At 48.1% G+C, this 17,567-nt stretch overlaps 1 protein-coding gene across 1 annotated transcript; it reads left to right on the top strand.

The window, feature by feature from the left end:
- Window positions 1-13,817: 13,817 nt before the first annotated feature.
- Window positions 13,818-16,173, top strand: LOC130144062 (histone H2A.Z). The gene is made up of 5 exons (XM_056327068.1): window positions 13,818-13,988; window positions 14,458-14,535; window positions 14,925-15,038; window positions 15,498-15,627; window positions 15,781-16,173. Exons 1-5 carry the CDS (start codon window positions 13,986-13,988, stop codon window positions 15,840-15,842), a joined length of 387 nt encoding a protein of 128 aa, XP_056183043.1. The 5' UTR covers window positions 13,818-13,985; the 3' UTR covers window positions 15,843-16,173.
- Window positions 16,174-17,567: the final 1,394 nt, after the last annotated feature.

Below are 17,567 nucleotides of genomic sequence, written 5' to 3'. Positions count from 1 at the left end.
TTTCTCTAAGTACAGCTGTCCTTAAAGATGTCCTGGTTCACAACCCCTGTCTCACAGGCACAGTTACTTCTGCCCTAAAAATCCTGCAGCCTGATGCTCTTCTGTGCCTGGAAGAAACATCCAACATGCCCCACACACACACACGCCCACACCCCCCACTTTTTGGGTAGCACAGTAACTTTCCCCATCCTTTACATTTCTCAGTAGGAGTGGGAGGGTTTTGGGGGACACAGCTCAGGCTCCCACCACGGGTGTAATGACTATGGGTACCACAGCATATGCACACATCAGGCACAGCTGCCTCACTTATGTGTCAGAAAACTCTTGAGAGCATGTACCAAGAGCAGGGAATTAATACGCTGCCATAACTTGATTTTCCATTGGCTCAGCAGCTACTGGCCCTCTCCCCTCCTGCACCTGTGCATTTTTCCCACTGCCCACCTGGGGCTCAAGCATTCCCAAAAGGCTGTACAGCAGCGACAACATCCCTCTGCCCACTTGCTGTTGAGATACTTTCTTCCCACGGATTTAAAAGATAGCAATAGCAGGTAGGAAAAGCAGAGTGAAAAATCCAACCCACAGTGAGAAGTGGGGAGCACCTCGTCTCCCCGCTGCTGCCCCATGCTCCTCCCTCCTGCTGGTGCAGGACAGCTGAGCACAGCTCTCCCCCCAAAGCACTGCCAGCTCTTTTTCCTTCCCCCATGCCACGGTAGTCTTTCCCTGGGAGAGGGCAATTTCCCATGGCAGGAGTTGGGGTTTTTTTTTTTTTGCTCCTCACCTGAACCAGTGCATGGCCATGTCCTCATTTTTTTCCACTCCAGCTCCTGGGTGTGAGGCAAGGTAGCAAAGTCATAGTTAGGATATAAAATATAGTATCCAAAATCCAGCAGTGTGGTGGTGTACCACATAAAGCAGAGCCATGTTTCTGCCTCTGACTTATACTCTGGCAGCAAGTTAGCTACAGCTTGGAGAAATGTTACCTTGCAAATACCTCTGTCCCAGGATGTGCTGGGCATGGGGGTACCCCAGGCGAGCATACACATGAGCCACATGGAAATGGAAGTCCTTGTAGCACAGCAGGATGTAGAGCAGGAGGAAGCCAGTAGTGACTACAGTTGCCAACTGTAAAAGAGAGGAGCAGTCATGATGCAAGGAGAAAAGGAAGCAGAGGACCAGCTACAGCAAATATTTCATCTGAGCCTCCTGAAGCTATTTCCCACAGAGAAATGGGAGGAAAGTCTCACATAACCACAGAAAATCAAAGCCACCTTTGACAGAGAGCCAGTATCAGCACCCATTGAAGCTGGCAGAAAAGGTGCCACCAACTTCAGTGAGCAGTGGATCAGCTCCTGAGTTAATATCCCCTTTAAGCTCTGCTGCAGCAAAGGAAACTACAGTCATTTCATTTTCTAGTGGTCCTTCTGAAGAAAAGAAAGCCAAAAAAAATCATAAGGCAACATCAGGTTTTTACAAGCAATTCATCAAGGAGGCTGGCCAGAAGGAGCTTCATTCCCTAGGCAGCCAGGTCCTCAGCCCACAGCTGCCTGCCGCCAACTGCAGCAACACTGTATGGACGTGAATGCTCCCTTTGTGAATGTCCCTGGTTCATAAACCCTTTCATCCCATGTTACAGTAAGGACATGTCACCAACATCCGCACCTGACAGGACAATAACCTTGGGTCTGAAACTCTTCTTGCACCCAAGGTATAAATCAGCAAAAGCCTTATGTACTGCACCAGCAGGGAAAAAAAGATGAGAGACCAGAATTGGGCTGTTTGCTTTTTGATGCCAAATTGGATTTTCTTTGTTCAGTGAACTAGCTATTAGCTTCCAGTGAGAGGAGCTGGCAATTTGAGTAATCACTTCTCGGTGGGGTCAGAGATCCCTGGCTGGGGAAAGAATAGCAGGGTTAGGAAAAGGCTTTGGCAGCCCCATGCAGAGCCTCCTGCCAGCACATTTTACCAGCAGCTCTTTGCCTCCCCATGGGGGAAAGCAGTGTGCCTCAATGGCACCAGCACCACAGAAAGTAAAATCCTTCCGTACTACATGGGGAGGTGGAGGCCAGCTATAGTCCTGGGTGGAAGACATGGGTCTTTGAAAACAACACTAGAGGCAAATGCTGAGCAGGTTTCTCAGTGTGACCCTGTGCTGAGAGAAACCACGCTGATGGTGTGTGATCCAGAGGCGACCATTAATGCTCATCCTTCAGTTCTGTAGCTTCGTGCAAGCAATGTTGGACTCTTGGGTCTAATGTTCATGGAGATGTACCAAAGTATGTGCAGGTTCCCTGCATGACACTGTCTCTTTCTCTCTTGTGGACGCAGAAGCAGAGCAGATATGAGCAGCCCCATTTCAATGGCTAAGTCAGAAAGAAGTCCTCAGGCACATCCAGTGACCACGGCTGTCACAAAACAAATGCACTTCTTCATCTGGCCATAATTTGTTGCTATGGGTACTTGTGAAAAGCAGCTACAGCGTGTATGTGGGTTTGTCACCATGCCATGCTCAGAATGAGCCAAGGGGACAAGAAGCAGCTGAAAAGGATGACAAGATGCAAGAGCATTAACAGCCAGGGGCTCCTCTGGCCACTACAGATGGTTTGATGTGACTGATACAGATGGGTGCAAAAGCAAACTCCCCTCATTTTTTTGGGGGGGTGGCACATGAGATACGTGCAGACCATTGCAAAGTTAACGGTGCATTTAAGTCCTGATCTGCTTCCCAGCTGTCCATAGAGCTTGAGGGCAGAGGTGGCAGGGGTCTGGCATTTCCTTGCTGTACATGGGGGCTCCTGCACTCCCACACACCACGATCAGCTACAGCTGGAGGCAGCAGGTTGCTTGTCATCTAATGAGGACCCAGGTCCTGGTTCAGGCCCATCTCTAACAGGGAATAGTGAATGCTAAGGATTAAATGAGCCTAGTTAGCTAATTAGGCTAAGTAGACAAAATAGGTAATCAATAATGACATGCAAATGCCCCATTTGATTTGCTGGCTGATGAGTTTAGGGACATAAGAAATTCTGCAGTTCTGTTTGAGACATCCCCCACCCCATTCAGCCCATGTGATGCTATTGCTCAGACGGGTAATTCTTAGTCATTTTGACAAAACCAGCTTTCTTGTAATGCAACAGGGACCTGTGGGCCTGAAATCACTGATGGGTATGTAAATTCCCTGCGAGTTCAAGAGGAAATGCAAGTTGTAAATTGATCTGGTTACTGCTGAATGCTTTTGCTTTTATTTGAAAGAGGAAATGATACTCCTGAAAAAAACTGTGGTGGCTAGAAATAGGGTAAGAAGTGCTCCCTGCTGTAGACATGGCTCCTGTTAAGGGTCCAGCTCAGGCAAAGCTGAATGCGGATTTCTGGTGAAAGGAAGGGCAGTGTTTCTGAAGCAGAGCAAAGGCTGTCGAGTAAGAGGCTGGTTTCACACAGTGACTGTGCACTTTCTAACGCTGTCACTGTGCTATTTTGTCATTGTTACTGGGGCTGGAATGTGTCGGGGAATGTTTCAGGCGGTTGCAGGAGATAGGGTGCAAAATGCTGCAAGAAGCAGCAGCAGTGCTTTTATGGGTGCAGGTCTGGGGGCTGCAAGATGCTCATGGCTGTGTCTTCTTTATGCTCCATGTGAGGCTGCCTGAAGCGTCAGGAAGGGAGGGGGAAATGTGGTGGCTGGGAGGAGCTGTTTCTATTGTAGATCTGGTACATCCACTACACATAACAGCAAACAAAAAAGTGACTACTAAGTGAAAGGGAAAAGGACACGGTGAGAAAGGTGCTGCAGGTCACAGGGGAAACCTCTACAGCTAGGCTGCAGCCATGGACCACCCCCATGGGGGTATATCCCAGCATGAATGTTCCCTGTGGGACACCACCTCCCCATGGTGACGGAGATGGTCACCCATCTGCTGCTGGTAGTTCCTGCTCTCATTGCTGTGGTGACACTGTGCCTGGGTCCTGCAAGGCAGGTAGCTCAGGAACAACTGGATGCCCACTTTTTGTCCCAGGCTGTTTTTTGCAGTGAGGCTTTCAGCTTTTTGCAGTTGTGTAGGCACTGTCAGATGTGGCAAGTGGGAGGTGTCATGGGCAGTTCCTTTAGAAATGGTCCACTGAGCATTGCTAATCTGATTTTTAGTTTTTGTGGATTTTTTCTATTTTCTTTTTCTAAGCCTTCCTAAAGGGCAAGGAAGACCAAGACCCGTGCACAGCAAAAGGCAGGTGCACAAAATGCTGGAGCGCACTGATACCAGCTCTGGCAGATGGCACCACAAACAGACCTTGCTTGGCTGCCCACCAGCATCTGACCAGGCATCTAAAAGCATGCAGCTAGTCCCACAGCAAGCAGGGATGTTAGCATACGTTTTCATCAGCACCTAACAAAAATACTCCTTTGCTCTCTGCTTTGGCTGTGGCTGCATCTGTGCTCAGGTAAATGTTGTGCTGTTTTAAATGTCTCCAAGACAAAGAGGGGAGATGTAATGATGTTTCTCAAGAAGTGGCTGCTGACAGGGAGGGGGAGGGGACACCCAGAAGTGAGATCTCCCTGCAGGACGTATGGAGAGGGAGGCATGAGCCCCATGGGCTTCCTCCAAGCTGGCTGTCCACAGCCCCTTGCCCACACAGCTGGCACCGGAGACTGAAGACAGGTCCCTGAAACTGAGGTATCCTCGGAGACCCCAGCTGGGCAATGAGATTAATCTACCTCAAACACAGGAATATGGGGACCTTGTTACATTGCCCCATGCAGGAGTGTTAAGCAGACCACTGGCCTGAAACCACCTTTGTAGTCTTGTGGGGAGCTCTTGCTTGCTCATCCCACCCTTCTGTGGCGGCTCTCAGAAACTACTTTGCACATTTCAGACCTTGCATCTTGGGGCTGTTCTACAGCAAGAGGAAGCCCAATAGTATTGGTGGGGCTATGCTGGTGAACCAGGCGGGGGGGGAGCCAAACCAGGCTGTGCATGTGTATTTCAGCAACCTGGTTCCTACAACAGCTTCAGCATCTCACCTGCACTGTCACCCATGTGCCAGGTGATCAGGACCAAAAAAGGTGATCAAGGGGAATGCCTAAAAATCCCACCCATAATGATTGTGATGGAGGAATGCCACATTGCTGTGCATGAGCAAAAGCCCCTGCTTCCCAGACTCTGCATTGCAACAACTGTTGGTGAGTTCTACATTTGAGTTTTCTGTGCCCATGAGCAGAAAGTCCCAGAGACTTTCACAGAGGCTTCAGTGACATTGCAATCTAGTCTGGGCAAAGTCATGGCACTGAGAAAGGCACCACAAGACTCACATTTGAGAAGCTGTTGTGTGCAGGCAGCTCCCTGTGGCTTCAACCCACCCTGCTACCAGTGGCTTTCAGGAAATCGCTCACTGCCATGCCTGGCCGTCTGCAGGATCCGGAGTGTCATATCACACCCCAGTGCCAGTGCTCCCACCCAGAGCTCATCCCCACACTTACCTCCCACCTGCTCCACGTTGAGCTGGGAGGGTGCGGGTTGCCACCCCCTGCAGAGAGATTTGCCCAGCAGGTATCTCTGCTGCCCCTTCCTTCCTGTCGCCGCCGCACTGCAGGCTTTGTGCCTCCCATCTCTCCCTCTCACAGGAGGTCCAAGTGCCTCATTTTAACCTGGTCTGATCCCCAGCTCACCAGGCACTGCTGTCACTCTGCCATAAGTCTTCCCTGTTACCATCCCTTAGTTTTGTTCCTGATTTATGGTAGCAGTATCCCAACTGCTTCACTAAGATAAGAGGGATGGATACACATCGCCTTGAAGAGTCACAAAAAAGCGGATGCTGCTCCTGCCAAAACTGCTTCAAACCATCGATGTTTAACTCCCTCTGTATTGAATGTTTCTCTTCTTTCAGACTGCTCCCAGGTGTTGCAAGCCCCCACCAGTAAATCATTGTATCTAGCAAACTTTATGAAGGTGTTTTTTTTTTTTCTTTCTTCTTTTTGCATGAGAAGGAAAGTGCTTCACAAGCAACGGTAATGCTACCTGCCACTGCAAATGTTCAGTATCTTGTTATTTCAATTGCATGGCCTCCACAAGCATGTGGGGGTCTGATGTGTTGGATTTTGGACAAATGCAAGAACATGTGAAACAGAACAAGGTCTTAAAAAGATTGGTCAGGATGAGTTTGGTACAATGCTCTGGGTGATGCTCTTGTTTGTGTTGAGAAAGGAATGTACTCTGAACAAGAAAAGGTTCCACTGAGGATGTTAAAGTAAAGGAATGTACTCTGAATAATTAGAAAAGATAAGGTGGACATCTGAAGGAGATAAGGAGACCACAAGTCAGGAAATCGTTGAACAAAGAAAATTGAAAGGTTTATTCCACCTAGATCCCACCTATTATGAATTGAATGATTGGGTGTCAAAATCAAATGAATATGTATGTAAAGATGTTGTAACCTCTCATGAAAACTGTATAAAATACCTAACTTTTCACTGAAGACTTCAGAGCTAGTTTGTCTGGTGCGAATCAGCTAGCTCCCCAATGTTGCACAAAATAAATACCTTTGCTGCTTAAAGACAAAATTCATCTCTGAGCAGTTACTTTATGCTGTTTTGGCATCACATCCAGGCCCAGTGCCAGGTGAGAAAATTAGAAAAGATGCAATGATGAATAATCAGGAAATTATCAAAACATATAAAGCCCCCACAAAATTTGACAGAATGGGATTATTTTTTTTTTAAGCTAGGAAAGAGCTTACTTGTTTGAGGCAGTCATTTTACAGCTGTATAGTTATGCCTCTATTTATCTGCAGTAACTCTACCTAGTGACTTTTAAAGATTAAATCCCATTTTGCTTTCACATCTAAGAAAAAAATCTCTTTTTAACACAAGATCCCTAATGCATGTTACCTTTCCTGCTCTGAAGTCGTAGCAGAGGATCTTAGGTGGATGGCTGTCAGACAAGATCCATCTTGTGTGAAATGCTGACCTTGCCTGGCTGCCTGATAGCAAAAAATAAAATGTTTTTCCTTCCAATTTTACAGCATGATAAATGCTGTGCTTTGGTTTTAAAGGCAACCCCACCCCCAAAGAACAAGGCTATCTCTTTGGCAGTGATGACTCAGCCTAAAAATCTTTCTGAAAAGGAAGCCCTTCATACTTCTGCCTTTTATTTCTTATGTTATGCTGCCACCATTGGTCCAATCTCATTTGCTCAGTCACAGCCCCATTACAGTTGAAGACATCCATCTCTATGCCCCTGGTCAAAGTGTGAACCATTTTCACAGTATATCACATTTAATTGGACATTAATAGTCATACTGCAGGATCAATTGCTTCCAAGTGCAAACTTATGCATTAAGGAAACGAAAATAACTCAGAAATATCTAAAATGAGTCCAGAGCAGAAGGACCTTCACTGCAGTAAAGGAAGAGACAAAACAAGGTGAGGAGTCTAAGACCTTTTTTTTTTTTTAATCTACAATTATTAGAATTTAAAGATACATTAAAAAAAAAAATCCACAACCAACCTCTCCAGGAACCACCCTGCATCTGCATTTCCAAATTTTGGCAGAAGTGAGCTCCTGAGTAAAGGTGTATTTGTAATAGTTATATTCATACTGACACCTCGCCTCACTCTGTGAAACCGGTACTTTTCTCAGTATATAACAGCCTAGGGCTTGCAGTTCTTTATTGCAGATGACTAAAAATGAGAATATTGTTGTTGTTGATGTTATTATATTATTATTATTTTTATTAAATATGCATTATTCAGTGAGGGCCATGCCATCTGTATTACAAGCCAGGTGGAGTACAGGGTCTCATTGCAGTTGTAAATTTGAGTTGCTTCCCTACAAAAATCTTTTAATTTACACCACAAGGAGGCAGTAAACCAAGTTGCCCCTCTAGAAACTAATGATGGATGTAGTCGCTGTCTCTACCAAAAAAGAATTGGATCCCTTCTACCTGCAATGACTTTAGCAAGGAAAGGGTAAGACCCCAGTGCATTTCTCTCTGTTCTTCCAAGGGGCAGATGGCATTTCTTTTTTCCCTTTCATCTTCACAGAACAAGTTGTGAAGAACCATTTCCAGCTCCTGCAAAGGGGCATTTTGATTGAAAACCTGGACCCAGCCATGTTCAGGAAAAACACTATTTTCTTCCCATTTCTTTTTCACATAAAGGATTTCTCTAATCACACAGTTTCTCTTTCCCTCCTTGCTGCTTTCGTGTGGTCAGAGCTAGAAGCGCTTGGATACTCCAATTGAAAGGTGGATGTCAAGTGCTAGAAGAAGAACGGGTGCTGTGAGTGTAAAGAGTTAATAGGACAAGGTCATGGTCTGGGAGAGCTGGTGACTAGACTGAAGTCCTACAGAGAAAAGAAAGGATTTTCTTTTCAAAGGATTGCACTGAAAGCCAGATGTGAAACACTGTGTTCATCCTTTCTCATTTGTTAACATTCGCAACTCTCTTTCCCAAATTAACTTAAACCTTTTAGACATAAGACTGATTGAAGAAACACACAATTATTGAAATAATTATGTGATACATATTAGCAAAAGAATGAACAAAAATAAGACATGCTCATAGCATACTGCCAGTTCAAATCAAACACAGTGATTTCACCACCTCAAGACACAGACTGTTTACAATCCACGCTTAGTCTAGGAGTGATGGTGGATTAAACAACAAAAAGTGATTTGTCCAAAAAGGTTTTTCCAGGTGGCTTTCTTAGGAAAAGAAATTGGTATAACCAAATTGCTACAACCAGTGCAAGCCTATTTAATTACAGTGTCCTCTGGATATAGGTATCACACAGAAAATCAGATCCACCCTGAGAGTTCCCCAACTTGAACACAGTTGGAGTAGGTACTTGCATATGGCTTTAAAGCACAACACAAAATATAATGTAAATATTACTTCAGTTACTGGACTGAATGGAGCTCAATATGGGTAATGGGGAGGACTGAGGCATGCAGCAGCAACAAGAAGAGTGGGGGAGGATAAGTTTCTGCATAAGATGATGGGATGGGTGAGGGTAAGGAGTTCTGGCTGGCACCATCTCTGACAGACTCTCATTTCATTTTGTCTAACTAGCTATAGGTTTCTTTCACAGCTGGTTAAACAAGAACAAGATAAAAATCTATTCAGACGAGTCATTATGACACTATTAATAGCTGATACAAGAGTGTACAATGAATGCCAGCATAGATATAAGGGCAGTTCAAGTCTCTCTGAAATCAGTATGCAAGTGTTATCCGCAGATCTATTACAGAGACGTGTGAAGCTGTTTCCAGATACAGATTAATAAATGTATCTGTTAGACCGAACAGTTGCACCGGTTCATCACCAGACAGAACACAATAGTGCAACCAGAGAGGATGTGATTTTTCCTGAACCCAAATACAGTAGCTGGCAGACAGACCAGCCAAGCAGAACCCTGTTATTTGATAGAGGTCCTGCAAAAGAGCAGCAGGGAAGCCCTCTGCAAGGAGGTAAGACCCCAGGGGCAAATATAAGCCATACTGTAGTTGATCTCACCACAAAAAATGAGCCTAAGTGAATGTAAGCAGTGGTTACAGGCAAAAAAAAAACCCCCAAAAAACCCCAACCAACCAAACAAACCCAAAAAACCCAACCCACCAAACCCAAGCTAAATTGCCCCCCTAAGCGGGAGTTAGGTCAAAGTTAAGCGTATTAAAACCTCTGACTAAAAGTTGCGTGCTGAAAGTAAGCTGTCTCTCTTTAGCCGTCACCAAAAAGATTCATTCTTCAAATGCCTTCTCCTGTGTGACTCTGAAATTCCCTAGATATTCAAATTTGGATCCAGGAATACCATGGCAGGGCTGAGCACCTAGGTGTGTATCTCCCACATAAACTTGCTCTGGATCCAGAAACTGCAATGTTCCCTAAGGGATGTGATACAAAGAGCTTTCTGGGAGCACTTCATCTGTTAGTCTACTAATGAAGATGATCTCCACCACTTCTGCAGGAACTAAAATGCTGCAAGAAACAACTTCAGGAGAGAGTCTAAATGATATCATGTTCATAGCCTAGTAGTTAGTGATGGGTGAGAAGCTGTCCCTGCTTTAGAGAGCATATTCGTATTTTACAGGCAAGTGAAAATGAGTGCCAGTCTCCAAGGAAATCATATTACATAGCAGACAGGGTAGAAAGGAAAGCAGCACTACATCTCAGTTCTCCTAAGACATGATGAAAAATGTGCTCTAAGAACATAGCCAGGCGATTGAATGTCCCTCAGCTACAACTCTCCATCTGCAAAGAGGAGGTAATCTTTATCTGGTAGCTCACGCTGCAAGGCTGCCTGCCTCCCAGCAAGGACCTGCACAAAGCCTGCTAAGGCAAGGCACAGTGCTCAGCGCTGGCAGGTGTGCCACCAGCAAAGCTGTCCACCCTCATGGGATGGGTGGGAAGTGCCTGTGGTCCAGGACACTGTATCAGTGGCCTCTCTGTTCAATTGCATGTATCACACTACAATAGAAGGAGGTCAGTCACAAGATAGCTAACACAAACAAAGGTTTAGTACAATTACAACATCTTGTAATGAGAAGCATCAGAAAAACTTAATACTAACAAAACAATGGCACAAGGGCTGGGTAAATGATGTAAAGCCCTTCACCACTGTGACCTTCGGAGGTAATAAAAAGATACCCCAGCACACCACGCCACTGAGACCACAGGGCATGAATACCATTAGACAAGTCCAACTACCAGCAATTTGCTTTCCAGACCTACAAAACAACATCTTTCCTCACCAGGTTCCACATAACCTTCCCTTTTAAAGAGATTTTTCACTTCCTTAAAGGGACCTATTAATGTTAATTGGACCAATAAAGTACAATTACTTTGCTCTGCCCCACTTGAAGCAATATCTTCCTTTTCCCTCATGAGGTGATTACATTGTAAAAACTAGATAAGACATTTGGGATGTAGGCCTGAGGTACTGGTTTCATTAGGAAGTTAGTTTTAATTTCTCTGTATATTTATATTCTCTGTATATTTACTGGGGGGTGTGGGGGGGTGGGGGTTGTGCTTTTTTGAGAGGCTGGTTAGTTAGCACTGGGTGATCCAACGTGTCCCTAACCTGATCAGTTTGGTAAACAGACATCCTTGCATTAGCTTAACCTGTGGTGTTAGGCTGCCTTGCCTGCGTAATCCCAGCCGTAAGGAGCCCCAAGCAGCTGAAAGCATGCAGCCAAAGCAAGCCGTCAGGGAAGCTCATGTGGGAAGCAGGGATTGTCTCCATCTGGTAAGATGTCTTTTTGTTCTGCTTTCTAGCACTTCTGTGGACGGAAATTGGGGAGAAAAATCAGGTTTTTTCCTCCTACATCCCAAATTCTGTTTGCAGAGGGTCTTATGGCCTGCAGCTTGGCTTGTCTTTCCCTCAACAAAAAGGGCAAATGGATCCTTGCTGTAGGCACTTTGGACAGAAATAATTTTAAAATAGGAAGCTGAATGAAATCTTAACTTTTGCAGGTTCTGTAAAATCTTGAGGTTTGTTTTTAAACTTGTTAAAAAATCCAAACCCTCTTATCTTCTTACTTGCTGAAGGACATCATAAACAACCAATGCTTCAAATAGGCAGAGGCACCAGACAGTTACATAAAACAAACCACCAGATTTCTGCATGTAGGAGTGTCTGTGCTCAACTCAGTCCTGTCTGTGTGTGTGTGTGCATGCGTGCCTGGAAGTAGGTCTCTCCACCCTGAAGCCGTAGCAGCTAGCTCAAAATGCCTGAACTGAAACTGGTGTTGGAGGCATTGATGCTGTGGCCTTGGGCTGGCTGGAGGCTCCAGGAAAGGGTCCTTGGCAACCAGGCAGCCAAGTATTTGGAGTCAGCTGTAGGAGCAGGAGAGCCACAAAGTTTAAAATCTTTACAGTTTCAGTGAGAAGCTGGCAATACCTTGAAGTGGAGCTCTAGGGATCAGAACATACCCTCCTATTTTACAGCTCTGATTATTTTACATGTTGTAGACGTGAAGAAAGTAGAAAAGTTATGGCGATGAGAGTATCCTCACAACTTTATGCCCTCAGCTCTACCTCCCATTAAATGTCTGTCTGTAAGAGTACTCATCATGCTTGGGACCCTTCGATATCCAGGTAGAGGAAAAACACACATGATGGCCTACTAAATGGTAGATTTGTGATTAAATTGGTAAAGCACGTATCAGATCGAGCTAGTCTTCCCTCTAAAGACCTGTTCTGCCACTGGAGGGTCAGGGTCTCCCCCTGAGGTCAGTGCCTGATCACAGATGAATGGTGTATCTCTCAGATAACAGAGATTTACGGTGTTCTGAATGAGCACAAGGAATTGTCACTTTTTTGGAGTTGAAGGAGGTGCATTAACTGACAACACCCCCAGCTGAGCTCTGAGGTTAATGGCTAGGCTGCTTTTTTTCTAAAGTAGAAATAATGATGCTGTACTGAAAATGGCACCTGAAAACAAAAAAAACAAAAAAAAAACCAACAAAAAATGCGGCTAGGGCTTCGTTTCAGGGTAATACAGGCAGGGGTTTGAAGTGGCCAAGCAGAGGGCATCTGCGCTGCATTAATTAAATGTAACACTTGGAACCAAATTCATGATTAACAGTTTTTAACCATAGTTTGTGAAATACCCAGCAAGACAAATGGGGCTGAGGCAGGGTTGCCCTTGGTAATCACGCATCTCTTGCATAAGATGGAAGTAAAAATAAAGACCAGTGCACATGTGTGGAGTTGTTGGCCGTGCTGGCACTTCCCCACCCCCAGCATCATGAAGAGTGGGCGCAGCTCCGGCCTCGTCCAAACGGCCCGGGCCAGCCCCGAGCTTTCACTAATGCCGTGCCATCGCGCCTCATCCAAGGCCGGGGTGTGACATTCTTCAGGCTGCTTCTGAGGTGCTTTGTGCACCAAGTCAATTAACCTTGTTGGGGAAGGCTTCAAGCAGCAGCGCCGTGAGCCTAAAGCAGCTTGAGTAAAAGGCGAGGCAGAGCGAGACACGAATGGGACCCGGCAGTAAATAACCCGCATGAAGCGAGTCGAGGCGCCGGGCAACCTCAGACAACCGCTCCTCCTGCCGCCGATCCCACCGAGCCCGACGCGCCGGCCCCCGCCTGCGCGGCAGCGGCCGCCGCCGCCTTCCTGGAGCGCCAGCCGGGTCCCTGCCCCTCCGCAAGGCCCGGGGCAGGGGCGACAGGCAGGGCCCGGGCCTTGCGCCGCCGCTGGGGGGAGGCGCGCGACGGCCGGGCGGCCCTGGGGCCGGGCGGTTGGCGGGGCGCCGAGGCCGCGGCCTGAGGCGACGGCCGGGCGGCTGCCCCTCGGGAGGCCGCTCCGGCTCGCAGACCGCTCCAGGTACGCTGGTGTTTGATTTTATATTGTATTTCAGTCAGACTTAAGCGCCCTGAGGGTGAGACCCGTTATCGGGAGTCGTAAGGCGACTGCCCCGCCCGGCAGCAGCCCGCGGGAGGCGCCCCGCGCCACCCCACACAGCAGCGGCGCCGCGGGAGCGCGTCCCCAGGCCGGGACGTGCGGGGACTGCGCCTCCGTCTCCCGGAAATAACGGGACAGAAACGCAGAGCGGAGGGGGGGCTTCGGGCCGGGAAGCTCTACTGGGCGATGCCAGGCAGGGCCCTGCCGTTGGCCTTCGGCGCTGGGGCAGGCAGAGCCCCCGGCTCGGCTCTCCCGCCTGTCTCCTAGGCCGTCATACTGCTGCCCTAGGTAGGCGCCTGTCGCTTTAAGCAGGGGCGGGCCTCTCCCGCAACCTGCATTGCGAGGCCGGCACCGCCCCACCCGGCCATTGGTTGTCGCTGGGGGAGAGCGGCCCGCCCCCGCCCGCAGCCATTGGCTGGGGGCGAGGCTGGGGTTCCCGGATGCAGGCACGTTCGGCCGTTATAAAGCGCTGGGGGAAGGCGGGAGCGGACGCAGTTTGAATCGCGGCGGGTCGGGCCAGGTCGGTGCTGTCAGCCGGGCTCCGTGCGTGTGGGACGCTCTCTTCCTTTGCCTGCGCGGCGCAGCGCTCCGGTTCGCGATGGTGAGGAGCCGTCAGGGGCCCGCTCGGGCGCGGGTGGGCTATCGGGGGAGTCCGGGATCGCGGTGGTGCGGCCCTTGGGATCAGATGGGAGCGCGCGCGGGGGAGGGGGCCGCCATCGCGGCGGCGCGCGCCGGTGGGCGCGTTACCTGCCGGTAGGCGGGGGGGGGGGGGGGGGGCAGCAGTGTCGCACGCGCACTGGTGCCGCCGGAGAGAGGGAGTGGCGGTTGCGCATGCGCCCGGGAGCGGCCTGTGCCGCTAGGTGTAGCGGGCAGCGCGCAGGCGCGCGTGCCTCCCCGCGGGAGGGCGGGGCCGGAGGGGGCGCAGCGCATGCGTGGTGGGGCGGCGCGGTGCCAGCGCGAGCCCTGACCGCTGTCCCTCGCGGGTACGGTGTCGCTGAGGTGGGAGGGGGTGACGGATGTAGCGCCGGCGGCGGGTGCATTGGCTCTTAGACACCTCTTCTCTCCGCTAGGCTGGTGGGAAAGCTGGGAAGGACTCTGGAAAGACCAAGACCAAAGCAGTGTCCCGTTCTCAGCGGGCTGGATTGCAGGTGAGCAGGCACGGGGACATGGGTGAATGAAAGCCAGGCTGGCCTCCCACCTCATGGTGGGTTGTATTGTGAAATCTGCACAGCCAGCTGTCAGTGTGTCCTCCAGAATGGTGTAAGGATCCATTTGATCCTTGAGTGTTAATGTCTGGCTTGACTATGTTTAGACCTTCTGCATATCTCTGCAGGAGGGAAGAGAAGTTGCTTGTGGCTAGAATTTTGAAGTTGCTGATGTGAACTTGGCATACAGTGTTCTTAGCTGGCTTCTCAGCTAGTGAAATGTCATCTGTACTTCTGCCACTGGGATTCTGTTGAGCAGCATGTGGTTTAGAGTAGCGGCTTTCTTTTTCTGTCTCTGTTATCACAGCCTGTTCATGCTTCTATTCTTCCAGTTCCCTGTTGGCCGCATCCACAGGCATCTGAAGTCTAGGACTACCAGCCATGGGCGTGTAGGAGCCACAGCTGCAGTGTATAGCGCTGCAATCCTGGAGTACTTGACAGCTGAGGTAAAGCTCCTGCAAGGACTGTAAGCAAGTTGGTCAACTCCAAACTGGCATAATAACCACAGCCTACTGTATTTTGCCAGTTTGGACCGGACTTTGAACCCTTCACTTGTTTTGAGCCAGTTTTAGTGCATGCATCATCAGGAGACCATGAAATACGCATAGGATGGGTGGGACCTTTTGTTCTGCAATGTGTGCAGACAAAATTGCTGTGAATTACAGGAAAGATGGAAGTCTGAAAGTATTTTACAACATGCTGTAATGGCACATTTTATATCTGCTGTGAAATACTCTGTTCTTGGGGATACTCAATGCAGAGCTGAAAAGGAGGAACCCTTTCAAAAGAGGCATCGCTTGCTGTCTTGGTGTCACAAATAATGTGTTTGGTATAAAATAGCCAAGGCCATGCATTTGATCTCACTTGATTTATGTAACTCGGTTTAAAGATGGTCTTGTCTTCAGGTTCTTGAGCTGGCAGGAAATGCATCCAAAGACTTGAAGGTGAAACGTATCACTCCCCGTCACTTGCAGCTTGCAATTAGAGGAGATGAAGAATTGGATTCTCTCATTAAGGCAACAATTGCTGGTGGTGGTATGTAAATTGCTTGATAACTTGTGATGACTTGGGTGGCAAGAACTCTTTAACAGATTAGAGGTTCTTAATGCTGTCAATTTATTTGAAGTGCAAATTTTAGGAAAACTATTGAAGAGAAATAACATGGTCTTAATTGTTGCTCTTTCTTAGGTGTAATACCACATATCCATAAGTCTCTCATTGGAAAGAAAGGACAACAGAAAACTGTCTAAAGGATACCAGGATTCCTTGTTATCTCAGGACTTTAAGTACTTAATTGTCCAGTGTTGGTGATTCCAGTGGACTGTATCTGTGAAACACAATTTTGCCTTTTTGTAACTTTGAGAAGCTAAGGCTCCCTTGAGCTTTCTAACAAACCAAATTTCTGCATTGAAGTCTTAACCGTATTTAAGTGTTACCATGGCTTCAAAGAAGCTATTGTATTTGTAGTGGGTTTTGATTGAGCTGACTGTTTTTAGATTGGTTTAAGTAAAGGAAATGTTTGGTTTTGTACAGACTTTTCATCCACTAGAGTGGAAATATTCAATAAATGTTATGTCAAGACTGATTGTCTCTTGTCCACTAAATAATACTGAAAAATTTGGTCTCGACTACACAGCCCTTGAAGAGTCATTCATTCTGTGGTTGACAACAGTTCCAAGAATATGCAACTGTGACAATTGTACCACCTGTGCTTGGAGTATCTGGAAATGGTTCTAGAGTAGCTGCCATTGGTAAATAGTATCAAGTGAAATGGCATGTGGGTTTTATCGTGCAAAGTTACATTCTTGCTAAATGAATGTGCTGTGTAGTGTGATGGTTGCCTTTAGCAGGGCAGGTGTGCTTGATGTCAGCCTTCCTAGAGGGAAGGAGTCAATTGTGGCAGAGGAAGCCTGTAAGATGAATGGGTGTTGAAAATTCAGAACTTCAGCTGCTTTCTTAATGGTAGAGCCTGGCCCGGTTTACTGTTTCATGTAAAATACCATGGGGAGACTTGATAAAAGCAGGTGCTGCACTGCAGCTGCCTCTGCTGGCTCATAATGTGTGAGTTGTGAGAAAGAGTCTAGTCTAAAACCTGCTTCTGAGGTAGCAGTCTGACAGCTTTTGTGTGGCTTTTCCATGTGTGGGCTTTACCTCTGCTGGCTGCAGGGATCTGCATTGGGAAGCACTTGCTTTCTGTTAGTCTGAAGTGATGAGGGCCCAAACTTGGAGTTTAAGGATGGAGTATTAAAGTTAGCGTCAACATCTGCCACACAGTGGCATCCTCAGGAGCAGGAGATTAAAGGGGGGTTCTGGTGATAGCTTCTTTAGCTGTGCTTCTTTTTCTGCAAGTTCATTTTTTACAGAGCAGGGCTGCCCCTTGCTGTGATAAGGGAAACCTCATCCTTCTGGTGAGGCTGTCAAGACTGGTTCTGTGGCTGGGGGCAGCAAGTTCTGTACGTTGCAAAAACTGCTCCTCCAGCAGTGAAATACTTCGAATAAAGTTGCCTCTGCACTGAACAGGCTCTTCTGTTTCTGTAGCCTCTTCCAGGTACCAATCCCTGCTGCAGCACTGTAGCTGGAAGGTGTTGACCTAGATTGTAATGTTGATTAGACCTGTGCTAACCGCAGTCGTCCTCCGGAGCTGCGGTGTTTCGCTGGAGCAGCACCTGACTGCCTTCCTCCCAGCAAATCGGTCCTTGGCAGGATGTAATTGACGTCTTTAATTATAGCGAGCAGTTACAGGGCGCTAACGAGTACCTTAAAGGGTGGTTAATGCGCTGTGAAGAACGACAACGCATGGCCCCCACGCTCCATACGGGCTCCAGGGCGGTCGCGGCAGGCCGGGGGTGCGGTGCTCCGCGGGCCGCAGTGCAGCCGTAGCATGCAGCCGCCCGCCCGGTACTTTTCCATCGCAGCCGGCTCCCGCGGGCAGCTGCCAGACGGCGGCGGGGCGCCGCGGGCGCGCCGGTGAGGGG

The sequence above is a fragment of the Falco biarmicus genome, chromosome 1 (genome assembly GCF_023638135.1).
Source record: "Falco biarmicus isolate bFalBia1 chromosome 1, bFalBia1.pri, whole genome shotgun sequence".
NCBI lineage: Eukaryota > Metazoa > Chordata > Aves > Falconiformes > Falconidae > Falco > Falco biarmicus.
Note: the sequence above shows the minus strand (reverse complement) of the source record. Positions and strands in the feature narration are given on the sequence as shown.